A 27,421-nucleotide genomic window follows, 5' to 3' on the forward strand; every position below is an offset into this window, starting at 1 on the left:
TATCTCGTAAATCTCGTTTATCTAATTTCTGACAGCGCTACTCGACCATGGTTTGACCAAGGGAAAACAGGTTCTGGGAGGGTGTTTGGCTCGGGGTCATGGTGCAAAGGACCCTAGGGTGAAATAACTCAGAACCATCGCTTTAATGAAACACACTCAGCACACAGTGAACACACAGTGAGGTGAAGCACACACTAATCCTGGTGCAGTGAGCTGCCTGCTACAACAGCGGCGCTCGGGGAGCAGTGAGGGGTTAGGTGCCTTGCTCAAGGCACTTCAGCCGCTTCGAACCGGCAACCGGTTACAGGTTCGAAGTGCTAACCAGTAGGCCACGGCCCCACATACTGTAGCCTATATGTGTGTGTGAGAGTGTGATGGTGTATCATGATACCTTTGACCTCTTTATTCCAGGTTCACCATGAATCACCAAGTTATTTTCAGAGTGAAATAAATTGATCAGTTGATAGGACTGTTTCCTAACACACTTTATCTGTAGGCCTAGGCTATCCATATTATAAGGTTAATCATTGCCACTAATACATTGTGTGTTATTGGTAATGACAAATAATTCTGAAATATGTGATTTGTTTTGAAAGGTCAATTGAGTGAATGGATGAACAGTAGGCTAGCCTATATCTGATATTTGATGGAATTTGTATTAATTGTGTGTACAGAGTCAGGCCGTTAGAGGAGGACAGGAAAATCGAGAAAAGAGAGGAGGTGGCGTTTACAATAATGTTTCTGTCTTTATCCTGATACAATCGATGGGCCTGCATAATTAACCATTATACAGTAAAAGCAAAGACTGCAGTTTTCTAACTGAACAGCAGGGGACTCGTCTGAGAGCTTGAGAGTGTCCAGGCCTGTATGTATCCAGTATGTGTCCAGTAAGGTCTCCCTGTCCCTTGTACAACAGACTAAACGAGCTGATACCAGAGAGTGGATACCAGGTCAGGATTAGCCATCATGATCAGATAGTGCGTCATTTTACAACGGACAAGCGAAGTACTACAGGAAGCATGGAGGTAATACAGTCACCGTCTCCTTAGATATTGTGCAAGTCCCTATAAAGTGTCATTTGAATTCCGTGGGACAAATGGAGAGAATTCGTCATCAGGGCTGTGATCATGCCAAAATGTTTTCTTCCGCTCAGTCCGACAAAGATTGGAATCTCATTTTCCTATCTAAGTCATCATATTCTTTGAATAAGCTGTAGGCTATAGTTTGCATAAGAAATAGCCTAGGCTACTCGAATCAGTCGTGCATGAGTTGCCCACCCTACTTGTGGACATGCAGTTGAAAATACAATTTCGTTGTTGTGTAAAACATGCTGTAAATGTAGGCTGTAATGCACCGCTAACGTACTTTACTCATAAGCGTGGTAGGCTACTGTCCTCATGATCTGGGGGTTAAAGTCTACGGCTGCATAGGCTATCTCTTTTACTTGTTCTCCAGATCAACCACTCCTTTGACAGTAAAATTGTAGCATGACATGACTGCTTCATGCATTCGATAAACTATTGTTATTGTAGAGCTTTGTGTACATGTTGTAGTATATTGCGACTTTTTCCATCTTTGGATCCATTATCTATTCTGCATCATCTTTTCACTTGATGCTAGATAGGCTAATAATCCTAGGAGATGCTGTTTGTAGGCTACACTTGAGTCAACATGTGGATACATCTTTCCACAGTGTTGACTATAGTAGTGTGTCCTACCTGGATAATATAATAGCATCCTGCAGAGTTGTTGGGCGGGGCCCCACATTTAAGAAGTCACCTGTTTACCATAATATTTTACCGCTTAGCTCAGTTCTGAGGTTGCATCATTTTTGTTTCCAGTGTGCCAGGTGTATTCCATAGAACCGTACAGCAGTAGCCTACAGAGAAAATGTCTGGTTTAGCTCCATATCCAGAGATGGCAAAAGTACTCACTTCCCGTACTCAAGTAGAAGTACAAATACTTGTTTTAAAAAAATACTCTGGTAAAAGTACCGATTTAACTTCTTTACTCAAGTAAAAGTAACAAAGTAGGCTACAGGCTTGGAAATACTTTATAGGCCTACTTAAAGTATAAAAGTAAAAGTAGTCTTGTGAATGACAACCATTTTTTATGCAAAGTACCTTGACCACACAAGAGTGCAAGAGTGCCCGTCTCTCTTTTTAAATCTTCCCATAACCTGTTGGACCATTTCTAGGCTTTAACCCCCAACATTGCACTGCCTACTTCAGAGGGCAGTGAGTTCTTTTGGCCTATACCATCAAATGTTAGACATCTTTAGAAAGTGAAGATCCTGTAGTTTTTTAGGAAGCACTGGCACAGAGTTACAGAGCCTAGAATATTGTTTTTTCTTTCTGCCAGATAACAAGCATCTCTGAACTGACCACATTTCAGCCCGTCACTTGATGGTCTCTTAATATGATTTTAGAAACACAAGTGAGCCCTATAGCACCAGGTCTTGCAAAGCTGTGTGAAAAAGTAGATCAATAGCCTATAGAATGAAAAATTAGTACTTTAGACCATTATTTGCCAAGGTATGCTCAGAGACGGTTGATAAAGTATATTAAGGATCTTTGGTATGCTCATGCGTTTTGTAATGCTCTATGGAAACTCCCCATAGGACTTTTGGTTACCCAAAATGCATATTGACAATAAAAGTATGCATTTCTGAGGTTTCTTGTAGACTATTTGGATTGTATGTCAGGTTCTGATATAATATTATTACACAAAATTGAATAATTACACAAACGTCTCTATTTTTGCATTTTCTTTGTTGGCTTCATGGGTGTGTATAAGATGGACTATACATCTGCACAACTAATATTGGATAACACAACATGAATAAATATTTAATTCCTATGGATTCCTGTGAATATTTCAAGACCAGGAATGTAGTGGCAAAATAAGAGGTGGGTAAACTATGAATTCTGTGATCCCGGTAAGGTGGACTGTGCCATGCGGTATCAGATTTTTAGAAAAGGCATTCAGAACATGTTTGATGATGGTGGAGGTTATTGCCCAATGTTTATAGCACTACAAGTGGCATTAAATGGTTCATAGAGTGTTGATGAGTATACATATTGTTATTGTGAATAATACAGTGTGATTTTTAAATGTTAACAGTTGTAATTGGTGAATAAACTCTTTCTCAAACTCTTGAGAGGTGGATATACTCTAATAAGAGGTGGATAAACTATTTCTGAAATTTCAGAGGTGGGTAAACTGTGTTTAGCCTACTTGCATTTAGCCTCCACTACATCCCTGTTCAAGACCAATGCTGCATCAACTTATTGCTAAGGATATAGGCTACACTGCAGCTAGAAGTTAGGGAAGCATCAAAGGCGAGGAGAGAATTAATTAATTAATTAATTGAGACATACTACTACGTCTGATGTGTATAAAGTTTCCACCAGTGGTGGTCAGTATTAGGCCTACTCTTAAAATGGCCACCAAAAGAGATGAGAATGAAGCATCCCTCTGTCTGTGGGCTGTGTGAGTGGGATGTTCAACAGTGTTGTTTGAACAGTGTTGACAGTGGGATTTTCAGATGTGTTGTTCCATTGATTTTTCCCTCTGTCTGCTCAGGTGCAAAAGAGACTGCTTAATTCAGTGGACAAGTGTGTGGACGAGGCTCTGTGTGGCATTGTACGCAGCAGTGGTTCTCTCACCTTGCTCCGTGGACACCGGGTGGTGTTGCGCTCTGACTTGGACAACCTGAAAGGGAAGGTGGCCCTGCTGTCAGGTGGTGGATCAGGCCACGAGCCCGCACATGCAGGTAACATGGTCATGATAGCAAAAGCAGATTGGCAGATAGCGGACCGCTGGTGGTATGTCGCCGGTGGTCGCTCTTTAAATTTAACTTGTCATGAATATTAACAAAAGTTAATAAAATGATATATGGAGTATAACTGAACAAATAAAAAAGATTTTAGACCAATAGTGGAAAAATATTGTAGCTACGTAAAAGGAGAAACTATTGCATTTACTGTACATAATTCAGACCTTTTACTTACTCAGTTGAAGCACCTTTGACAGCGACTATTCTATAAATGACCAAAGTAACATTGTGTCAGATGAGGGTGCTAGTTGTTTTATTTTTAATGTTTGAGAGATGATAAATTCATTACCTAGTTATAAATTAATGAATTTAGTTAATTAATGTAAATGCACTAAATTGATATCAATACTCATTCAGTGATAATCAGTGATAATCTAAATCTATAATATTAATGACTAAGTAGTATTTATTTATTAAATTCTTCTAAATCTATCCTCTTTACTGTATCCTTATATGTAAATTGTCAGGGATACTTCAGGACGCCTCTGCACAGGAAAATTGAGCAGCGAAATGCCATTTCACTGCATGTTTTACAAAGTATCTCTATGTATGTGACAAATAAAATCCTTGAATCTTAAGAAGACTTCCTTTTTGTCTGTTTAAGGGTACATCGGTGTTGGCATGCTCTCTGGGGCGGTGGCTGGGGGAGTGTTCGCCTCGCCCCCTCCTGCCAGCATCCTGGCGGCCATCTTGGCTCTGTGGCAGGGGGGTGCTGCCGCGGTGCTGCTGGTGGTGAAGAACTACACCGGCGACCGGCTCAACTTTGGCCTGGCCGCCGAACAGGCGCGGGCTCAGGGAGTACCGGTCGACATGGTGATCGTGGCAGATGACTGCGCTTTCAACCAGCCTGCCAAAGCCGGCAGGAGAGGCTTATGTGGTACAGTGTTCGTTCACAAGGTACCTTTCCTCTCATCATTGTCATGAAGCCTTTGCGATCATAGCACAGTCCCTGCCTCTTGTTTGTGATTAACTGAAAATAAGACACACAGTTAATTTCCTCCATCTCATATTCCCCCCTCAGCTGGCTGGGGCAATGGCAGAAGAAGGCTTGCCATTACACACTATTGTTTCCAGGGTGAATGAGGCAACAAAAGTCATCGGTATGTGTGATAATTTCTTAGCAGAATAAGGCAAATATAGATAGGAGTACTGTATTCGAGGTTACTGGCTTATCTAGGTAACTTAAGGAATAACCACTGACCTTAAATTAGCCTATAGCATCAAGTGGAGTTGGAATTGCATGATGGAAGTTGTTTAACCATGTCTTAGTATTTTTTTTGTGACAAATAAATGTATCTGAATGTAATTGACAGAGAATTTGACATTATATTCCACTTTTGGAGCACTTTGATACTGTAACATTTTGATTTGAAGATCCATGTACCGGTATATGTATTTTGTGCTAGTCTGTCTTAGGGCTGCACAATTATCGCAATTGCAATATGACCCAATGCAATTATCCAATCGCAAAAAATCTTGTCACATTTATGATTTTTATATTCATATCATCCTCCTTGACTGTGCCACTTCTGATTGGTGAGTATGCTTTGTGCGTGAGGAGCATAGCACTTCTGATTGGTGAGCTTCACAATCAATCAGGAGTGCTGAACTTCTCATTCACAAAGCATGCTCACCAATCAGAAGTGGCACAACTTAGAGAGAGACATTCCAAAGAGACATTAGGAATATTGAACAGAATCAAGTCATTGACATTTAAAAATCATATCACAAATCACAATTGCAATCGCAATGTCTGTCAGAAAAATCACAATTAGATATCTTCCACAAATCGTGCAGCCCTAGTCTGTTCACAAAAATAGAAATCAGTACGAAAGGAAGATAATCTACCTAAGGGGACATGATCCCCTGTGATAAATACACTGTGATCTTGAAACCCGTAAATGTATAATTAATTAATTATAATTAATAATTAACTGTAAATAATTTCTGCTTCTGGCCCGCAGGTACTCTTGGTGTGAGCCTCTCTCCTTGTAGTGTTCCAGGATGCCTTCCCTCCTTTCAGCTTCCAGCCGGAGAGATGGAACTGGGGTTAGGTGAGTGCAGCCCAAGCCGTCTATCTGGTGAAACAGGATTTGTAGTTCTAAAATGTGTAATTCCTTGATTTTGTAACAAACAAATGACAAATGATATGCTGCACTTACTGTTTTTCATAAACGACACAGTGTGCAGCACAGTAGTGGTCATAATCATTGTATATAATTTATATGAAATAAATAATGTGGGGCAGTTATACATAATTGTTGAAAATAACTAATGCTTTTTACAGGAATCCATGGTGAACCTGGAATAAAGAGGTCCAAGGTACCCATCATGATATGAAATCCCCATGTACTGGCTAGTAGTAATGAATAAATGAATGAGGTAATCCATATGTCTTCCTGATAGAATGTTTGCCTAAGCACTGATTTCTTACTTGCAATAACTTGGATTGACCCATAGGTGGCCCCAGCAGATGAGGTGGTGAAGACCGTGATAGACCACATGACTGATCCTAGCAGCCAGACCCATTTGGCAATGAAATCAGGTACACTGGTGGTGGTGACAGTCTTGTTTTAGGATTAGTAACTTTGGCAAAAATGGGAGGAGAGGTGCCTATGCATACTTGAGTGTTTGTTTGTTTTCATGTTTGATCCAGGTGACAGCGTGGTGATATGTGTGAATAATCTTGGCGCTTTGTCTAGCCTGGAGATGGCAGTGGTCACCAGGGCTGCCATCAGTTCCCTTGGTAAGATTGACCAACAGGTGCAGAGGTTGTTCTTGTGGATAGAAAGCACTTTATATAGCAGTGCAGTATCACTATCATTCTACTTAGCAAATGGCTGTGGTGGTAATGTTGGCAGACGGTCACTTTATTGGCGACCACTTTTCTGGTTACAGAGGATCGTGGCATCATTGTTGCCAGGGTGATGTCAGGCTTGTTTATGACCTCACTGGAAATGGCAGGCATGTCACTGACCATCATGAAGTCAGACCAGGAGATCCTTAGGCTTTTTGGTAAGTTCACCCTGATTATTTCGACCATGTGGAATATACTGTAGGCATCGCAGTATACCACTTCATGCACCCATGGTAAAAAAATTGATGATTATCATAACATTTGCATAATACCAGTGTTGGTGCAACCAAGCAGACACAAAGTAGCAGCCAAAGGATAAAACACCTCAAACATGTTCTCACATCTTCTACAAATAGCAACAGAGTTTGAATAAATAACCTTTTGATGTAATGTCAACAAACATGTTCTCACATCTTCTACAAATAGCAACAGAATATTAATAAACAACCATTTTGACGTAATGTCTACAGCAACTACCAGTATTCTCTGTCGCAGAGAGAGTCAAATGCAATGCAAGTCAATAAAGCAGTGCTGTCATCGCAATACTACATGGTGGATTCAGACTCGAATCCTACAGAATTCCACACATATCCCTGTAAAAGTCATAACTAATATAATCAATGGTTGTGAAATACCATGAAACCATGATATTTTCTGAGATGGTTATCATAACATGAGCAACTGCAGAGTGGCAGCAATGCAAATGTTGTGAACTTGTTCTGTGAAGATTCTTAGGATCTTAGAATCTTAAGATGACTTAGGGCCCATGCCATTAGTTTTGCAGACTTAAAAAGCACATGGATCACACAAGACGCTTAACATTCAGTTATTTCTCAGAAACATTACTTAGTGTGTCTGTTAACTGTATGCATGTACTGTATATTTTCACTCACAGACACTCTTGCCTGCCATCTCCCTCTCAGTCTCTCCCTCCCACACTTAAAGAAGCTGTTTGATTTCCACCCTTGTTCCTCTTAGACGCTAAAACCTCAGCTCCAGCCTGGCCTAACCTCAGCTCTGAACTTGTGAGCGGGCGTAAGTGGAGCGTTGAGCCCCCGCAGCAGAATGCATCCCATGAGGTCACACACAGTCCGGGTACGGAAACACAACGGAATCGCTCACCATACACTTCCTTCTCTCTATCTCCTATTCTATATATGATCATTACCACCGGAACAGGAATTGAGGTTCTTACCCATTCCAGTTCAAAAACCTGATCATTTTTACTCTTCCACAATTTTCTTTACTTCAGTTACATTTAAGGCCGAGTAAGGCTTTATAATGTTTAAATGGTTAGTTGTATATTCAGTAGGCATCAGGTAACACTATTAGATGACTTCATTCTTGTTAATTCGTGCATTACTGTAAAACGTTACCCAAACGTTACCCAAAGCGCCCACAGCATACGCTCTACTGTTTTCAGTTCTCCAATAGTCACTTACTCATGCAAGTATGAAGACTTCCTGTGTGAAAAACTATGTTCGTCACTTTATTTCTGCACCATATTATAAGCTCTTCTGTGTTAGCGTGCATCACTGTTTACGTCATTTACGTCATTTGCATGTGGAAAGTGTGTTTAATGAAATTGAGCCGGAGGATGCAATGTGTCAGTGTTGGTGCTGAGTGAGTGTGTGATGGTGGTCGGTAGGCCCTCTGAGTGACGTGATGCGGAAGGCGCTGGAGGCCGTGTGTGAGGTGCTGCTGCAGCACCAGGAGGAGCTCAACATGCTGGATCGCGCCGCTGGGGATGGAGACTGTGGAAATACCCATGCCTGTGCAGCTAAGGGTGTGACCCGCGCGCACACACACAGGCACATCACACACACACACGCACGTAAACATCACACACACACACGCACGTAAACATCACACACACACATACACGTATACACACACACACACACACACACACACACACACACACACACACACACACACACACACACACACGCACACATCACGCCCACACACACAAATATGTGCACTCCAGCACACACACACACACACACACACACACACATGCACGCACGCAACCACACTAGCACACACACACACACATGCACGCACGCAAGCACACTAGCACACACACACACACATCACGCCCACACACATACACGCACTCAAGCACATGCGCACACACACATTACGCCCACACACATACATGCAAACACACACACACATGCACACACACACATGCACACACACACACGCACGCCACACACACATACATGCAAACACACACACATATGCACACATGCACACACACGCCACACACACATACATGCAAACACACACACATATGCACACATGCACACACACACACACATTCATAGAGAATACTGAATACCACGTCCCTCCCCATCCTCACCCAGAAACACACACGCAGTTCAAACCACATACTTGGTAAATCACCGAGAGATGAAACCATGAACTTCACTCCACTAAGAATGTTAGATTGAGGTTAAAGGAGATCACACTGCATATGCTAGATACACTACATATGGTGGAAAGGGATCTGAAAAGTTTAACACATCTGATATGGAAAGAGTTTGATTTGTCCTAAAGGGTAACTGTTCTGAAAGTGCCCGGTCTTCATCACTGTTTTTTGATTCTTTTTTGCGTCTTCTTTCCTCACAGCCATTCAGGAGTGGCTTCTAGGCCACACGGTTCCTGGTTGTCCGGGGCAACTGCTTAGCGTTCTGGCAAGCTTGGTACAGGAAAGGATGGGTGGATCATCTGGAGCGGTGTGTGTTGTCTTTGATTGGTCAGTTCTATTAAGGCAGAGAGAATGGTGAACTGTAGTAGCAGGAGATGTGTGTACCCCTTCTTTGTCAGTTGGAAGTATGTGTTCTAAAATGGCTAGATTTCAAGGCAGACAAAAGGCAAGGCAGTTTTATTTGTGTAGTGCATTTCATAAACAAGGCAGGTCAATGCGCAATACATCCTGCAGGAACAGAGAGCAGCAGATGAGTAATGAATAAAAGCATGAATAATAAAAGAAGTAGCAGATCATACAGTTATACAGTTTCCTGTAAAAGCCAACGCAGCGGGTGCATGCTCAATGTTTGTTTTTGTTGTGTAGTTGTACAGTTATACAGTTTCCTGTAAAAGGCATCGCAGCGGATGCATGCTCACTGTTTTTGTTTTTGTTTTGTAGTTGTACAGCCTCTTTCTGGCCGCTGCAGCGCTGCCACTGATGGGACAGAGTGATGCTGCATCTTGGGCCAAAGCAATGCATTCTGGGACGGAGGCCATGAAGAGGTACATTGGGAATGTATTGTACACAGACCCTTTAATTAGCGTGACTGCTCAAGCACACATCATCTTTATCTGATCCAGTTACTGGTAGTGACCCTGTTGATCAATTACACTTTGCATTTCTTTGCATCACTTTGCAAGTTCTACACTAAGTACTAAGGATTTGTTCTCGAAAAGTCACTGAGTTGTTTCATGTTCAACATGACCTTCATAGCTTGATATTGTTGAACAAAGTCCTATTTTATACTTTCTGTCATTTCTGTAATGGACAGGGGCTAAATCACATTATTTCATCCCTATTGTGGTCCTGCAGGTATGGAGGTGCAGAGCCTGGCGACAGGACTATGGTAAGGCCGAGCTAAATCTTTTGTGGTTAATGTTGTACTGCTAATGAACTCCATGACATTTTAACCTGACTCCACCCCCCCACCCCCCCTTTCCCTCTCTACAGCTGGATGCCCTTTGTCCTGCCGTGGAGGAATTGCAGAAGTTGTCGTCATCGCCTCCTACTGGTGTGATGGCGGTATTACAGGCAGCCGTGGAGGTAAAATACAACTGTTGAAAAATCGGGAAATTAGTAGAAAAATGACTTGAAATAATTGCATGTGTTTTGATTGACAGAGAGCTAAGGCAGGAGCGGACTCCACAAAGAGCCTTTCTGCGCAGGCAGGGCGAGCCAGCTACATCGCCGCGGAACACCTGACTCAGCCTGACCCTGGTGCTGTAGCAGTGGCGGCCATTCTGAGAGCGGTGTATGAGGCCTTGTGTGGTGAATACCCATAAATAGATACAGTAAATGGCAACAACTACTTGAGATCCACTGAGCATAGAAGCATAATTTGACTGCCATTACAAATCAAGTAATTAGAGAAGATGAACATAGACAAATGTCAGTTATTGTTGGATTTCTTAACTCTCAGTAGCTCAAGTTTGTGGTATGCCTGAATGAATTATGTATTGATAATGTGAGGCTGCTACCTGTCTAGGGACCATTACTAAGATGAAATCAAGTATTACTTTATGCGTTTCTTAATTCTGTTTAATCTGCAAACTTTGCTGTAATTTGTGAATTTGTACATTGTAAAATGTACTAGATATATTACTCTAATGGTATTGCTATAGGTGACTACTGACTGGTAAAAGAACCAGTATAATCTTGCACTTTAATAATATAGAAATTGTCTTTTTTGAAACTAATTAATAAAGTATTTTATACATTTTTCGTTTTAACGCATTCTGTGAGTTCTTAGCAGGCGGCTTTTTGTTCATGAAATTAATTAGATGACTTATCAAGTCATAAAGTAGGTTTATTTGTCATTTCAACCATACAGTATACACTGTACACAGTAAAAAAACAAAAACGAAACAGTATGTCACCAGGACCATGGTGCTACATAGAAAACACAGTGCTGACAGGACAACATGAAGTGCACACATAGAGCATAACACACTTATTCATAAGTGGCTATAAATAGGTATATGCAGTGACACTTTTAAGTAGCAGGAAAAGAGAAAAAGTGACTGTCTTTCATGGTGACTATATCTGAGGCTGTTCACTGTGTGTGTGTTCTCATTGCTGCTTGATATGCTCACTGAAGAAAAAACACTCCAAGTCATGAAGTATTTGAAATGTATGTATGCCATAAATTATTTGAAATTTGGACTCCCGTCTATAATGAATGTAACAAATTGTATTAAACTGCACAATTGTGTTACAGTTGTGGAGTTGAAACGACACTTGAAAATCAGTTGTTTTTCTCTCACCCTTCTTATCAGTTTCCCTTGGCAACCTTCTCTTAGCCTGATCTTAGGTGAAGGCCTATTATAGGGAGAAAGTGGGTGGGGTTAAGGAGTAAATGAACAAGTCAGGAAGTCAGTGAAGTCACCCTGCTGCTCAAAAACAACAGCTAAAACAGAGGATCACACTTGGTTTCGTTTCTCTTCAGTTTTTTCTCTCTCATAAACCACACTCTCCTTACTTCCTGCCTTGTGTGGATGTGTGTGTGTGTGTGTGTGTCTGAGTGTGTGCGTGACAGCAGAAAGAAGCTCTATGACAGAATCCAACATGCTTACTTAATGGTCCGAGAGCAACCAGGTACTGTGTTTACTTTGACTTTCTCCATTAACATTATCCTAATTTGTCTGTTGTGATTGCTGTTGTAACAAGTGTTGTGTGTATAAAGGGAAGATTATACAGGTTGGATTTTTGAATTTCATTTTTTTTGTTCTTTCACCCAGCAGATCATGTGACATAACACAAGTAGATTAAAATGTATGAAAGAAGTAAAAATGACATAAATAAATTGTAGGCCTACTTGTGTATAATTTGTTTTTTAGTCATGGACACCTGAAGTTACATAATTGACTGACTATCATCTGAGTCTGAACTATCAGCACGATCAGAAGGTATGTTACACAAGAAACCTTTTTCTGACAATATTTGCTGATTTTAGTGTTTCTTATTCTGAGTTGTATGTTTAGCAATGAAACTATTATTTAATGTTAATGTATTGTTTAGGCCTACTTGTTTATTGACTGGTAAAAGAACCAGTATAATCTTGCACTTTAATAATATAGAAATTGTCTTTTTTGAAACTAATTAATAAAGTATTTTATACATTTTTCCAGTATAAAAATGTATAAAATAGAACCAGTATAATCTTGCACTGTAATATTTGCTGATTTTAGTGTTTCTTATTCTGAGTTGTATGTTTAGCAATGAAACTATTATTTAATGTTAATGTATTGTTTAGGCCTACTTGTATATTGTTATTATGTATTACTTTGGATAAAAGCGTTTGTTAAGAAAACTGTAGCCATAATCTATTCCAATAGACAACATAAATTAAATCTTTTCCTCCAGATTACTGTCAGATTAACTCCATAAAGAAGTGTGCAGACCTGTTTAACAGTTTACATAAACTACAGCAGGAAATGAGCAGCTTTTAGAAACATTAAAGTAACAGGTTGTGCGGATGACAACATAACACCACCTCGAGCAGTTCTGTATGTGTAGTTTTAAGTTTCATGTGGGATTATATCTCAGTCTTTTGTAGAACATCAGATCTATTCTTGTAATGAACTTTTCTTTTTCTTGTTTTTCTCTGTTTGGCTTTGTGTCCTTTTGTCTTTTTCTCTCTGTCTCTCTGTCTCTCGATGTCCCTTTGCCATGACCAGATGGAGTTTGCCTGTAGTCATGTTGTGTGCAACTGGACGTCTGGTACTATGGTAACAGGTGACCGCACACTACTTGAAACTGTTTCAGCCTGAACAACATTTCTGATGACACTGGACACTCTTGGCATGGAATGTCTAACACTGAACGACCAACCTAAAGTCCCTAAAGTCACAAAGATCCTTAGGAGGGTTAAATGCAAAGTCCAGATGGCCACAACTAACCTACCACAACAACTTTTAAACATGCAGGCTTTAGTTTTCACCCACAGTAAATTGAAATTCACTATTTTGAAATGTCAGTTGTGAAAAAGACATCTTCCTTTGAGTTTGGCAATATGGAAGTCCTGTTTCAGAAGCATTGGTGTGTAAGTCATGTTGACAGTTATTCTTCCACTTGTGTACAGACCACTGTGTGGTCTCATATCAAAAGAGAAAGAAATGTAGTACATTTCAAAGTGGGTTGTGTCACAGTTCGTTTGTCCATACCAAGGTGTTATCAGTGGTGTGCTGACCTCTATTCTGCAAAGCCATTTTGTTTCTGCAAACATATGTGACTTGGGTGTTTGTGGTCTGAGCTCGTCTTGTTTCGTGTTTGCACTTCAGGTCTTTCTTCCACATTGCCTGGCACTACACGTGACGCCAGCATCCCTGTTCCTCTCCCGAGAACACGCTCCATCAACGACCATGACTACGACAACCGTATCTCGGTCATTCCAAAACCAGGTAATATCTTTGTTCCCGTGCCTCCCTATGTAACTATACTATATGTATACTATAACACCTTGTCTTGCTGAAATAGGCAAGCAATTAATGGCAGTACTAAATGATAAAAAGCATAGAAAATAGAAAAGATAAAAGCTTTTCAGTTCCTATTTCTCATATGCTTGGACCATTTTAGAATTCCCCTTATTCTTTCTTATTGCTGGATGCTGAAGTATTGAAAGTTGACGTCAGTTACTGCTAAAAGCGTGGACACCTTAAGTTCATTTGAATAATGAAGCACCCAGAGGGAACTACAGCATGGTGCAGTTTTAACCAAATATGAGCAGACTTGTAGTTTTGTATATTTTTTGCATTGGGAATGAAGAATTTCTTGTATAATGACTTTTTAGCCAGAGGCACTCTGAACCTTCTTCCTGATTGTAATAGCTCAAAGGTTTGGTGGAGGGGGTGGGAGGCATAAGACAGCGAGGTAACCAAAGCTGGCAATTACTGTGCTCATCCATGTTGCTACTAGTGACTGTTTTTATGGACAGTCACACAGCTGTAGTTCTTTTCGTCCAGGAAAGGGTCCTAAAGGGTTCTTCCGAGAAGAATCATGTGATGAGAGAATGCATAATCATTTCATTTCATTTAATTGTTAATTTACCTGTTTATTTGTTCATTGTTTTCAAATGTTTGTGGAACTCCCTGTCCATGTTAAAATGTGAAGTCAGAGCTACTGTAATGCCAACAGCATTTCCAGAGCATCCTATTTCAGTGGTTTGATAATGCCAGGGTAGTGTTGATGAGGGGCATCTTCGTCACAAAAGCGTTTCGGATTCGAACGAATCTGGTGTAGTGTAGACATTTCAGGAGTCAACTACCTCTTTAAGGGCCCTGAGGGCTTCATCTTGACCTTTCACCTTTCACCACACATGGATACCTATACTGTGAAAATGACCCCCGTTTGACCCTGTTTCTGCCACAGCGCAGGCCTTGGCACCCCCACCTGTGCCCCCTCGCCTGTTTGATGCTCCAGCACCAAAACAGCCGCATGCCACCCCAGACCCACCCCGAGTGCCCCCCCCAGTGCCCCCTCGCGGTAAGCCAGCCCTGTCCTTTAAGCTCATCGCCCTCACTTCTTTAAACTGATATCATAGTGTCATTGTGGTTAATGTTTTTGTAACAAATTGAAATGTTTGTTTGTGTGCGTGCGCGATTGTGTGCGTGTGTGTGTGTGTGTATATGTGTGTTTTATTTTATAATCACTCATATTGTTTTATGATTCTATGGGCCCTATCATGACATTCTAAAGTGCATCGTCACTCGTCAAAAGTCTATTCAAATTTAGTAGGATGTCCAGTTCACATTGGGAGGGGTTTCGTTCTCAAAAGTGGAGCGCATGGCGTAACAAGGTGTTCCTAGGTCTTTTAATCAGTCATATGGGTGTGTTTGGGGCGTAACATCATTTTAAACCAATGAGAATGACATCTGTCATTCCCTTTAACGGCGCAACGCGCGATATGTCAAATAAATGCATCGGTATTTTGGCATTCAACGGCGCATTTGAAGGAGGCTGCTTGCAAGACCGTATGGAATAGTCATTCTTAAACCATGCTTTACTAAAACCTAGCATAGCCTTCACGCATTTGCACTCGTCTATTATTTGAACTCATTGGCAAAGTGAAACTAACTTCACCAAGGAGTCAGTCAACGACAAGACAGTTATATGCAGTTACTTTCACTATTGACTGACAATGGGTTACCATAGAAAACATAGGCTGGAAAAAGCAACACTTACCCTAATGTTGCTCAAATGACTAAATAAAACAACATTTATCCTGCAGAGGAGTTGCTTATATCTCGTGACAGTGCGTCTTCAGCTGTGCTCCATACTTGTCTCTCGCCTCTCCCCTAATCACTTTTAACCGTCATTACCAATTTGCAAATGATGGTGAATAACTACTCATCATGAGATGTACAGTATTTCGTAATATCTTTATTCTAATTATTTTTACCATTGTAATCGTGCAATTTGTAATGCTTTGCATGGACGTGCGCTGGTGTGCGTTCATGAATGATAGAAGGATGGTGCGTGCACCTGCCAATATGACTGTTGACATGCGCTCTTAAAATAGCATATGAACAACTCGCCATTGACTTCTGACCAGGTTTAGGTGGTGTATGATAGCGATTTTTAGACAATGCGCCAGGTCCCTCCCTAGGTTGTTAATTGCCACACCCCTGGGCGCAATGCTTAAAAAATAAAGGTGCAAAATAACGAATTCAACTTCGCGCCGGTGAATAACGAACTTTACGCCATGCGCTGGTGACCGAAAATACAGCCCTATGTGATTTTGGGTGGGTTGCACCAACAAGGAGTAAATTAATCTTGGTTTAGGCCCAATCAATGATTTGTAGATCAATTGAATTTAAACTCTTGTGCACCACTTAATTTTAAGCATGGTTTAACAAATCCACGATTAAAACCTTAACCTGTGATTAAGACCTTGACCTGGATTAGTTAGGTTTATCCATTAAACCTAGTTTAAAGATAATCAGGTCGCTACCATGTTTAATTGCGTACATGATACATGATTTGTTAATTTAATCTTATTATAGATTCCTTGTTGAATCGGTACGTCTTTCAAAATTCCTCATCATAAAACTCCATAGGGAAATCCATCTAATATAATGCAGCCATTCCAGAAACCACCTCAGCACCAGGTTTAAATCTGAGTTTAAAGCAGTTGAGCAACAGAATTAGAATAAATTCAGGTTTATGTGAACATTTAAACCAAGATAAAAAAAGGATGGTGTAATTGTAAACCTGATTACCTTTAAACTAGTGTTAAAGTTCCGTGCAACTGGTTTAATGGATAACCCTTGATTAAATCCAGGTTAAAACTTAATCCCTGTTGGTGCAACCCACCCTTTATGTTTTTTAGACATATAGTATGCTTTGGCAACACTTTCCCTATGAATCTTCATGCCAATAAAGCTTTTCTGAATTTGAATTTGTGTCTCCAAGACAATAAGCTGAATTTTCTTTTCTCTAATCTCCAAGTCTCAAAGACCTTATGTGAACTTTCAGAAGTAGAGTCAGTGCAGAGATGAGGTGCTGATAGGTGTTATGTGTCGTGTGCTCTCAGGCGTAGAGGGGAGTGGGGAGAGCCCCATTAAAGCCAATGTCAATGTGCTTTTACTCAACGTGGGGCAACTAGTAGACATCAGTAAAGGTATGGCCTCCCCCACACATTCACACTCTCACCTACACACATTCAAGATGGTGTCTCACATAAATTCTCCATGACAACACTCTTCGTGGTTTTATAAATACTTCATTTGTTTTTGCAGCAAGTGGTATCCAGAGCAACCAAAAGCCAGTGTACTGCCACGCATGTAAAGCTGTCATGTCAACAGTTAGCTCCTTGCAAGGCCGACAGAATACAAATGTGAGTCCTTCCAAAGGACCTTCCTTTTCATGCTAATGTGTATTTGTAAGGGTTTTTTATTTATGTAATATAGTTTTTAAATTATTCATTGTTACCTCACTATTTTTCATAACACTCCTTCATAAAACTTCAATCTCAGCGGCTAGATTTAAGCATTTGCTGTGAAATATAAAACATAAAAACAAAAGCTATTCTCCTCTCTCTCTCTCTCTCTCCTTCTTTCTGCCCCATAAAAAGGTGTGGTGCTGTGAGTTCTGTGGGACAGAGAACCCACTCTCAGGCCCTGGGAACAAGCTCAGTCGCCCCCCCCAGCTCCAGCGCCCCTGTCCTGGTCGGGACGTTATGTACGTGCACGAAGAACTGGATGCAGATTATGAGAACTTGGAGGACATGCTAGTGGTCTTCTGCGTGGATGTTTCTGGAAGCATGAGCGTCACCTCAGAGGTCAATGTCATCCGGGCTTCCTTGATTTGCTGAAATCATGTCTCCAGCGTCTTTATATATCAACCCCTCTCTTCTTTTCATTTTTGTAGACCTCACCTGGAAATGCCATGAGGTCTCCTACATATGTATCACGACTACAGGTGAGTTTTACAACTTCAGGGTGCCTGGCATCAATAAGGACAGATCAGCTAAATCAGCCTTTAGTTTATAGTTTATATATCATCTTATATATCATCCATGCCCCATTGATAGTACTCATGAGTGACCATGTCATTATGATATACGCGAGGTGTGAAAACTTTACAGACCATGTACAGCTTTCTTGTTGACGTCCTCAGTGACTGTGCTGTTTTCTTGTGACAGAGCTGTTTGGTTCCTCATTTTTTAACCACTGGTCCTCTGAAACCTTGTTATAATTGCCACTAAGGCAGACAAAGTTAAGGAGTCTCTTCATTAAACATGTTTTTTTTTTTTTTTAAACTATCATTGATGATTTCATAACCAAAGTTGTAATTATAACCAACCAAAGTGTGCAACCTCTACTGATGTCCGCAGGGTGTTCAGGATGCCCTTCATAAGGCCTTATCGTCCCTGCTCCAGAAGTCTCCACGTCGGAGAGTTGCTCTGGTTACATTTAACAATGAGGTAAATGGAAGGACTGGCTTTTATATCTCAGAGGAGCTTTTGTGATAAAACAGCATTTCTTTGGAAATCTTTGATCTTATGTCTTTGGTGGCCTATGCTCTGAAAATATCATGACTTTTGCCCGGTTTAATGTGACTCATAGTTTCCCTCTGTGACCTCCTCACTCATTGATGCACCTCTGAAATCTGAAAAATGTGAGAAGCAGGATGTTCTTTCAACGGTTACGAACACCTACTTTCCCGGAAAAGCTCTTAGTATATTTTGCTGACCTACTTTTGTACATTTTGTTGTAGAACAGGGTTAAGCATAATACATTTTGCCCGACTTCTAGAATGGAGAGTAAGACCAGCAAGTCAAGCAATACAACAAATATGATCGCCCACGACAAAAAAACATTTAGATGGGCTATTATTAACTAATTATTCTGTTATTATTCTGACTTTCATTCATTCCTTGTGTCTTCGTGATCATAATAAAGAATATATCTGATTCGCTTGTTGAAATCGTAATTAAAAACACGTTGTCTGTATATTTCAGGTGACTGTGTACGGCGATGGTACAGGTGTTCCACTCACGATAAGCGACTGGGCACTTCTGGACTATGACCACCTACGGGAACAAGGAGAGACATTCTCTACCCCACACTGCATCGCCGAGAGCCTCCTGTTCCTCACCAAGAGGGTGAAAGAGTGAGTTTGTCTTCCTGCCAGCAGAGACGTCTGCTGACTGTCTGGCTGCCCCAAAGCCATGTCTTGTATTGCTGCCTTTTCTTAATCGGGGATTTTTTTTGCATTGAGAATTGCACCGTAGAAAATAATGAAGAGTTCAGATGCAAAAGCCTCTAAACACCGCCTCTGTCAAAAATGAGATAACGATGGTGAGTGAATGCTCTCCACACATAGTATACATTAATCAAATAATGTTTTTCGCAAATAATACCACTCTCGTCCTGTTCTGAAATATCGATTTGTAGGCAAAAACCTATAGGAGCCTGATATAAAAAATGCTAATTTAAAAGAAAAGCGGTGAGACGGATTTAGAGGGGTTTGCATCTGAACTCTTCTTATGAATGTGAGCTTACGGACAGCAGAGCTGTGGTAATGGAGTGAATGTTGCACTTATTTCCTGTTTTGCCCCCAGACTGAGAGAGGATGGAGCCACGGCGCTGGGCCCTGCTGCCCTTCTCTCTGTAGCAATGGCCGCACAGTACCCGGGATCAAAGGTCAGTGTTGCTGTGACTGTGACCAATTTTTTGCCTGAAGAAGACCTAGCAGGGTCGAAATGTTGCCTTTGTACATTAAATATGGGAGTCTAAAGCAGTGTTGCGGACATTATTTTTTTTTTCATTGAAGTACGTTTTTTTGTCCTGTACCTGCCAGAAGGTGGGATGTGCACACAATAACTCTTTTTTTGAACTGTGACCAATAGACCCTTTGAAACGTGCATTCCTAAGGCATTTCTGGTGGCACAGAAAACAACATTGAGCTAATGACAACTTAGGGACAAAAGTCAAAAATGTTTAAAGCATTATAATAAAAGTCCATCTCATTTTCATTTAATTTCTTATCTGCGTTTGTTTTCGACATTTGAACCAGAAACCATCTAGAACAGATCAAAAGGGCCTTTATCAGCATACAATCATCAAGTGGTTATGAGAAAAGCATGACAATGTTTTCCCTAATGCAGGTGATTATCTGTACAGACGGATGCGCTAACATTGGGTTAGGTCAGCTGGAGCAAGAGCAAGGCCATAGCGCAGCCCCTTCACCCTACTTCTACAGCCAGCTAGCAAACTATGCCACTGAAAAGGGGTAAGTGAGAGCAGCGCACACTCTTCTCTTTTTAGAAAGTTTCCACAAATGGCTTCTATATATTTTTTTTAATGCAGGAAAAACTGAAATAGCTATAAAATTATAAAAACGAACTGTTTTGAAACTTAGTGCCTCTACCAGATACAAATCTGCCTACACAGAACTTTCTGAGAACTTTGTCCGTATATAATGGAACTTCCTAATGATATGTCCATCTGTAGGGTGATTGTATCAGTGATGACATTTGAAGGCGAGGATTGCCGCCTTGCAGAGGTGGGCAGGCTGGCAGATCTGACTGGGGGAAGGGTGAGTCACTCTTTCCTGTAGACACACTATTGTCTGAGGAGTCTCGTTATTGTGGGAAGTCCTGTTTGTTTGAAGTTATCAGCTTCTGTTGTGTAGGCTGTAGTAGGCTAGGAGACTGTATTTACGAAAAGAAGCTGATCTCATCATCAGTGGAAAGTCCACCATCTGTTTCAAGGTGACCACTTCGTGCAAACATCCTGAACGCTGCCAATCAGATTAGCTTTGCCATGCTTGACCGTTTACCTGAGGTGTTTTTGACTGGTCTAAATTGCTGCAACAGTGGTCTTGATAGAATCGTTTCACAGACAAAAATAGGCTAAGAGGCAAACAACAATGAAACAAAACTCAGTGAGATAGATGTGGTATCTGAATTGGCACCAGGTGGAACAATGATTTTTTTGTTGGTGATGTGTGTGTCTATATGTGTGGCGTGTGATTTCTTTGTTAGTGATGAGTCTGTCTATATGTGTGGCGTGTGCATGAGTGTGTCTATATGTGTTGGTGATGAGTGCGTCTATATGTGTGGGTGATGAGTGTGTCTATATGTGTGGTGTGTGCATGAGTGTGTCTATATGTGTGGCGTGTGCATGAGTGTGTTTATATGTGTGGCGTGTGCATGAGTGTGTCTGTATGTGTTCCATGTGCATGAGTGTACATTTATATGTGTCTGAGTCCACATGGAAGCACTTGATAAAACTTCTACATTCTTGTCTCTGTCTAGATCAACATTGTCAACATTGGCACTGTGGCTACAGAAATTCAGTCTGCTTTAGCAGACAATGTCATGGCAACTGGGGTCATGGCAACACTATTGGCACCTGATGGCGTGTACGCTTCTGTTTTTTTCTTTCCTTCTTTCTTATGAATTAAAATTATTTTTCTAGTAGTAAGATTCTCTTATCTCATGGTTACTGTGGTTTCTATTAATTTTGTGGCTTTAGCCTGTTAATGTCTCCCTCCCTCCCTCCCTCCCTCTCTCTCTCTCTCTCTCTCTCCCTCCCTCTCTCTCTCTCTCTGATGTAGGTATTTCCCCTTTGAAGATGATGATGCGCACAAACTGGTGAGAGAGATTGGAAATGTGACTGAAGGCTTAGAGATCACGTTCCAGTTTGCTGTGAAACCGGACAAAGTGGAGAGTGAGTAACCTGATTCAGATACAATAATAGTTCAGGGTTCCATTTGATCATCATGGAAAGTTGCTTTCGACCACCGGCACTTCCTGTGTTTTATGTCCTAGTGCAGGAAGTGAGCCCCTCCAGTACGTGTAGAGGTGTGAGAAACGTGACCACTGTTGAGAACCATTCAAGATGATTTGTGACTGTACGGCATGCTTCTATGCAATGCCATCTCATTGACTAAAGGAAAGACAAAAATGTAAAATGTGTACATGTTCATTACCTACATATAGAATGTAGCTCAGCGTCTGTTCTCGGATATCAGTGATTTGTGCTTCATGTACAGGTGCAACTCAAATTAGAATATAGTGGAAAAGCTCTGCACAGACTGAGATATTAAATGCTCAGGAAAACATTGTCGGCATTTTGACTTAATTAGCTGATTAGAATCCAGAAATGGAGCTAATTATAATATTTAATTCATGCCTGTCAGCAACTGCTACTAGGGCTGCATGATTTGGCGAAAATATCAGAATTTCCGTGCCCCTCACGCACTATGCACACCCACCAACTAGAAGTGGCACATTTAAGGAGGATGACAAGAATATAAAAGTCAGAAATGTGACAAAATGAACTGTGCACGATTATTTGTAGCTTTTGCGATCAGGTAATTGCATTGGCTCATATTGCAGCTACTGCTGCAGAATCGTGTCTGAATTGAAGCGTGATTCTGTAGTTGTGGCGAGGTGATGGTCAGTTCTGTGTGTCCTCTGTAGGTTTTCAGAGGAGGGACAGGATCCCCTTCCAGCTGCAGCTGGACTTCAGGACGCGCGACCTGCAGAGGGTCACCCGAGTCATCACTCAGCAGAGACGGGTGACGACCAGCAGGTAACGTAACCTCTACATATCTCCCTGGTAACGTAACCTCTACACATCTCCCTGGTAACGTAACCTCTACACATCTCCCTGCCTCAACAAGCGCTTAACCAGTACAGAGCTCCAGGCAACAGTAAGACAATGCTACACAGCACACAATAGCAGTCATGAACATACACTACTTCCTTATACAGCACCACAACCCACAACACAGGCTAGTGGTATACAGCAGAGAGCCCACATACAACTTTAACATTACAGTGCACTGCGCAAGTCCAAGGCACACTGTTACAACCCAGGCTCGTATGGGCAGCAAACATGAAAGGCCACGCCAACACCAGATGGATTTCCACCTGTACACCTACAACCAGAAGCCCTATCATATTCCCTAAAGACATTTTCTCTTTTCATCAGTACATTTGTGTGTTGAAATGTCATCATGCATTGGTGTCCCTCTTTGTGGCCATGTAGCTGGGTGTGGGCGGGCAGTCTGAACATGGGCGTGCTCGGAGTTCACTGTGCACAGCTGTGTGCCAGACTCACTATGGAGGGAAGAGTGCTGGAGGCTCAGAATCAACTGCGCGCCCAGCAGGACTTGCTCAAAGACATCAGGTGTGTGTGTGTGTGTGTGTGTGTGTGAGAGAGAGAGAGAGAGAGAGAGAGAGAGAGAGTGTGTGTGTGTGTGTGTGAGAGTGTGAGAGAGAGTGTGTGTGTGTGTGTGTGAGAGAGAGAGAGGAGAGAGAGAGAGTGTTTGTGTGTGTGTGTGTGTCTGACCTAATGAATTCCATAGTTCTGTGAGTTGTACTTATGTGTACTGTTGTCCCAGTCAGCAGAAGCCGAGCCCTAGAGAGGAGAGTGTGTATGGCAACTGGATCAGCACCATGAGCATGATCTGTGAGGACCTCACAGACAACAAGGTCAGGAGACACACGTAGCCCTGTGATGGAACCTGCAAATAAAACAGCAGATTACTGATTTATTTATTAGCGTTTATTTAATAGGGACAGATGCAGTGTTCTAGCCTGGGAACACCCAGACCTTCACAATTGTACAATTGGGAGTGGGTCTGGAAAAGGTTCATTGACTTACGACTTAGCAATCTTGTAAACAAAGGTTTTAAATGCAGTTGTTTACTCAGTTCCAAAGAAATACACTTCCATGCTGGATTAGCGATTGTATTTGCGTGCCAGTGTTTTAGGGACATTGGAAATGGGCAGGATGGACCTGCAGAGCAAATGCCAAATTTGCCGAAAGTTCGTATGTGTATTCCCAGACTAACCGTATACATAGACAAACTGAAAACAGCTATCTGATGCTAGTATCTTAGTGTTTATAGCTAATGCTAATTTACAACACTTGTCCCTAGAACAAATAAAGACAGAAATTGATGAGGATTTTTTTTTTTAAGATTATGGTATGGAATATGATACTTTATAAATGTGCCTTTTGTAAAGCTGTTAGAATACCACAGGTTTGGAAGCACTGCCTTCCTGAGTAACACAGGTTGAATGTTACTGAGGTGATAATCATCTGTTGCAGGAGAGTAGAGAGACCAAAGCTGACCATGCCCTGCCATCCTCCCCAGTCACGGTCAGTCCAGTAAAGACGAAGACTCATATTCACATTTATTTTCTCTATGTACAATACTAGGAATACTCATTGTAACCACAAGCACAAATAAACACTTGCATCAGAGCACAGGCCTATTAGGCCCTACTTCTTCAAAGTCTGCTTCTCGTAAGACCTGATGCTTGATCATGATAATTGATGCTAGTAGCCCTAACAGCTGAGCATGCTTAATCTAGCACTTACCTTTTTCCCTATCCTGACTACCCCTCTTCTCCCTCCCTTGACTTCACTTGAACTCTTATAATATTCTATGCGAGCAGCACTTATTGCTGCACTAACAATATCCTAGTGGCACTGTACTCGTTTTTTGTACCTTGGTTTTTGTAAGTCACTTTGGTTAAAAGCTAAAGACTAAATGTAAATGTAAACGTGAGTGCTTGAGGAGACCCACATGACTCACACCACTTGTTGTCCAGCCTCAGGAGCTCTCAGACGAAGCTGCTAAAGTGGTTTATCAAATGAAGAGGGCGAAAAGTGTCGGAAGTCTAAAGAAACCAGAAGCAAGGAAGAGTTGATCAAACAAGCCCACAAAGAATTCATCCAGCCACGCCAACAAGCCATGGCACTGAGGACTCGAGAAGATCAGCCCTTAAAGACATTTCAGCTGTCGCCAGGATATGATTCACGTGACCAATGGGCAGAGGATGTAATTTGTAAATGTCCTGCGTTGGTCCAGCTTGCTGTAATTATGGAATAGCAGTGTCAAGTTGTGGATATGATGTTTTGGAGTGGACCATGCTAAGTGATGAAACTGTGAAGTTACTAAAGCAGCACTAAAGAAGATTTGCTCTCAGGGTCCCCCTACAGTTGAGAAGCACAATGATAAATGAACTTGTTAATGTAATAAATGTGCTTTTTTGTAACAAACTAAAAACATAACTCAGATACAACATAGAGGGAATGCACGGACAGCACAGTGTGTAGAAGGAAAGCTCCGAATTCCTGTAAGTAGCCTATCTATTTGCACTCTACAGTCTCGAAGGCTGTTCTGTTGGTGATTTTTGTTGCCCACAAAGGTTGCTTTGTTGGTGATTTTGTTTTTTTATGGTACACAGGCTAGGTTGTTGATTGGTCACTGAGGCCCCTACTTAAAGCACTAGGAATTGTTGTGCAAAGTATGAAAATATTTTCAGACTTACAGTAATGATATAGTTCTGAAGTAACCGTGACAAAATGTTGTCTTGAATATAATTCTTTGTTTCAGGGTCTCTCTCATGCATTTATTTGCATTGCTTGAAATGTGCAATAATGCACCTGGAACGGAAGCACATTGAATGCAGTTTTGCTTTCAGGCTTATATTAATATTAGGTCTTATCTTTTTAAAAAATAAAAAACCAAGCACATTTAGTGTCATGAGCAAACCAAGTGTTTCGTCTTTATCTAACAGCTGGAGCTACAGTATGTTAGAACTGGGTCATTAGCAACAACTCCCCTCTGCTTACACTGTCACAGTCCTGAGGACGTCACAACTCATCTCCGTCACACACACAAACACACACACACAAACACACACACACACACACACACACACAGGCACATAATCATAGTGAATGCTGATGAATACTAGCCTAAAAATCTAGACGCACCCCAGCGGAAGTGGGTCTGGCTCATCAGGCTAGATGAATACAGCACATCTGACATGTTTGAGTTCCACGTATTTTCATATTCAATTTGTAAAGAATCCAATGTATCCACTTAAGGTTGTATGAAGGATACAAGAAGGATACAAGGAAGTTTATTGTCACATGCATATAGTTACTGGAAGTAAGAAATGCAGTGAAATTATGTCTGGTGTCAGCCTATTTGTGCATTTATGGGGGGGGAGGGGGTAAAAAGTGCAGTAGAAGAGGGGTTTAGTAGATTAAGTGGCAAGGGCTGCATAAGAAAGGTGGGGGAGGATTGGGATTGGGGGGGGGCACCAACAAGGAGCACCCAAGAGCAACAGGGGCAAGGAAAAACTCCCTTACCAAGGAAGAAACCTTGGGCAGATCCACGGCTCAAGGGGCTAACCCAACTGCCAGGGGTCTTGGTGTGTGTGTTGGGGGGATGACAAGGGAGATGGGATAGTGTGCTGTGTATGTGGGGAGAGGGCAGTGTGCAATATGTGTGTTGGAGAAGCTTCCTCATTAGACAATGTGCTGTGTATGTAGGGGAGAGGGGGGGGGGCAGTGTACTACAAGTATGGTGAAGGGACTTACTATTGCAAGCAGAGTACTGTATGTATGATGTATGTGAGTGATGACAGTGAAGATGTGTGTGTGGGCGGGAGGGGAGTGGAGCAGTGACAGTGTGTGTGTGTATGAAGCACATATGGGTAAAATGAGAAGCTGGTTTTGTGGTTCCTCAAACTGAACAGTATTAGAATAAATAACTTTGAGACAGACGAAGACTCTTGTATTGTTCAGCCCCTGCTTTTGGTGAACCCAAAGGTTTTAGGACCAATGTAACACCAAATGCAACAAAGGTGTCCCATTTATATAAAAATACAAAACACACAAACTCACATGCACACATGTAAAAATCTACATGAGCCTGTCTCTTTAAGGTCAGAGCTAACATTAAATAATCTTGTGCATGCTGGCATCCTCATCTCCCCAACTCTTCCAATTTGCATACTTCTGTACTTACAATACATAATATGAGTACACAAGCACAGTGCAGAAGTATGCGAATTGGAACACAGCCTTATTCTCCTCTCTTATCTGGCTATTTGTGTGTCACATTCCTGAATGTGTTCACCAGATGCATATGTGCTTCTACCACTCTCCAAATGAGCCGGTACTATCAATGATAAATCTTCTCAGACGGAATGTACCCACTGCACGTCCGGATGGAACCTGTTCTTGCTCAATTGTTTTTTTCCATGGTGCTGCAGTTGTTGACCAACAAATCTAACCTACAAGATAAAATTCTTTATTGTAAACTCCAAAACAGGCCAATTTCATCTTGTGCTGAACCTTGATCTGGATGAAGCCCTCTCACTTCAGAACACAGAACTTAACTTAAAGCAATGGTTCTGAGTAATTTCACCTTAGGGTCCTTTGCACCATGACCCCGAGCCAAACACCCTCCCAGAACCTGTTTTCCTTTGGTCGAACCCTGGTCGAGTAGCCCTGTCAGAAACTAATTCGTTTCTGCAGGCGTAATGGAAACAACTTTTATCTCGTACATTACCCCACTAATAATGCCCTGAATGGTACGAAACTTCTACAGTATGTTCTTTACTCATAAAACGAGGCATTGAAAAGTTTGTAAGTACACCAGGAGTTTATTTAAATAATACTTGCCTGATGGATGCTATTATCTG

General features: G+C 41.4%; 2 protein-coding genes across 3 annotated transcripts; both read left to right on the top strand.

The window, feature by feature from the left end:
- The first annotated feature begins 956 nt into the window (after nt 1-956).
- On the top strand, nt 957-11,132 carry tkfc (triokinase/FMN cyclase). The gene is made up of 16 exons (XM_076289092.1): nt 957-1,025; nt 3,586-3,775; nt 4,443-4,735; nt 4,860-4,938; nt 5,803-5,892; nt 6,126-6,160; nt 6,299-6,383; nt 6,495-6,584; nt 6,737-6,853; nt 7,674-7,790; nt 8,344-8,481; nt 9,333-9,439; nt 9,853-9,956; nt 10,267-10,300; nt 10,405-10,497; nt 10,575-11,132. Exons 1-16 carry the CDS (start codon nt 1,020-1,022, stop codon nt 10,734-10,736), a joined length of 1,740 nt encoding a protein of 579 aa, XP_076145207.1. The 5' UTR covers nt 957-1,019; the 3' UTR covers nt 10,737-11,132.
- A 683-nt stretch (nt 11,133-11,815) lies between these two features.
- LOC143127528 (circularly permutated Ras protein 1) lies at nt 11,816-25,475 on the top strand. 2 transcript variants are annotated; one of them, XM_076289090.1, is made up of 21 exons: nt 11,820-12,048; nt 12,291-12,359; nt 13,131-13,188; nt 13,734-13,853; nt 14,821-14,934; nt 16,985-17,071; nt 17,190-17,287; nt 17,525-17,731; nt 17,821-17,871; nt 18,287-18,376; nt 18,914-19,065; nt 19,517-19,598; nt 20,063-20,187; nt 20,409-20,493; nt 21,215-21,321; nt 21,517-21,629; nt 22,385-22,496; nt 22,956-23,096; nt 23,311-23,401; nt 24,024-24,074; nt 24,530-25,475. In XM_076289090.1, the coding sequence occupies exons 3-21, from the start codon at nt 13,131-13,133 to the stop codon at nt 24,626-24,628; spliced, it is 1,983 nt and encodes a 660-aa protein (XP_076145205.1). In that variant the 5' UTR covers nt 11,820-12,048; nt 12,291-12,359; the 3' UTR covers nt 24,629-25,475. The 2 variants fall into 2 exon arrangements, with proteins under 2 accessions (XP_076145206.1, XP_076145205.1); XM_076289091.1 differs by lacking the exon at nt 24,024-24,074 and having other exon boundaries at nt 11,816-12,048.
- The last annotated feature ends 1,946 nt before the right edge of the window (nt 25,476-27,421 follow it).

This window comes from Alosa pseudoharengus, unplaced genomic scaffold, assembly GCF_046254945.1.
Source record: "Alosa pseudoharengus isolate Yale_2024_CS ecotype anadromous, Long Island Sound unplaced genomic scaffold, YU_APseudo_1.1 YU_APseudo_1.1_scf_17, whole genome shotgun sequence".
Classification (NCBI taxonomy): domain Eukaryota; kingdom Metazoa; phylum Chordata; class Actinopteri; order Clupeiformes; family Clupeidae; genus Alosa; species Alosa pseudoharengus.

What these genes read in the sequence shown, in the direction of transcription:
- LOC143127528 (XM_076289090.1), top strand. Translation starts at nt 13,131, where the DNA reads ATGGAGTTTGCCTGTAGTCATGTTGTGTGCAACTGGACGTCTGGTACT. An exon ending in GTCTGGTACTATGGTAACAG is followed by an intron (nt 13,189 to 13,733) that starts GTGACCGCACAC and finishes TTTGCACTTCAG; the next exon opens with GTCTTTCTTCCACATTGCCT. An exon ending in CTATTGGCACCTGATGGCGT is followed by an intron (nt 21,322 to 21,516) that starts GTACGCTTCTGT and finishes TCTCTGATGTAG; the next exon opens with GTATTTCCCCTTTGAAGATG.
- tkfc (XM_076289092.1), top strand. An exon ending in GTACAGTGTTCGTTCACAAG is followed by an intron (nt 4,736 to 4,859) that starts GTACCTTTCCTC and finishes TTCCCCCCTCAG; the next exon opens with CTGGCTGGGGCAATGGCAGA. An exon ending in CCATGCCTGTGCAGCTAAGG is followed by an intron (nt 8,482 to 9,332) that starts GTGTGACCCGCG and finishes CTTTCCTCACAG; the next exon opens with CCATTCAGGAGTGGCTTCTA.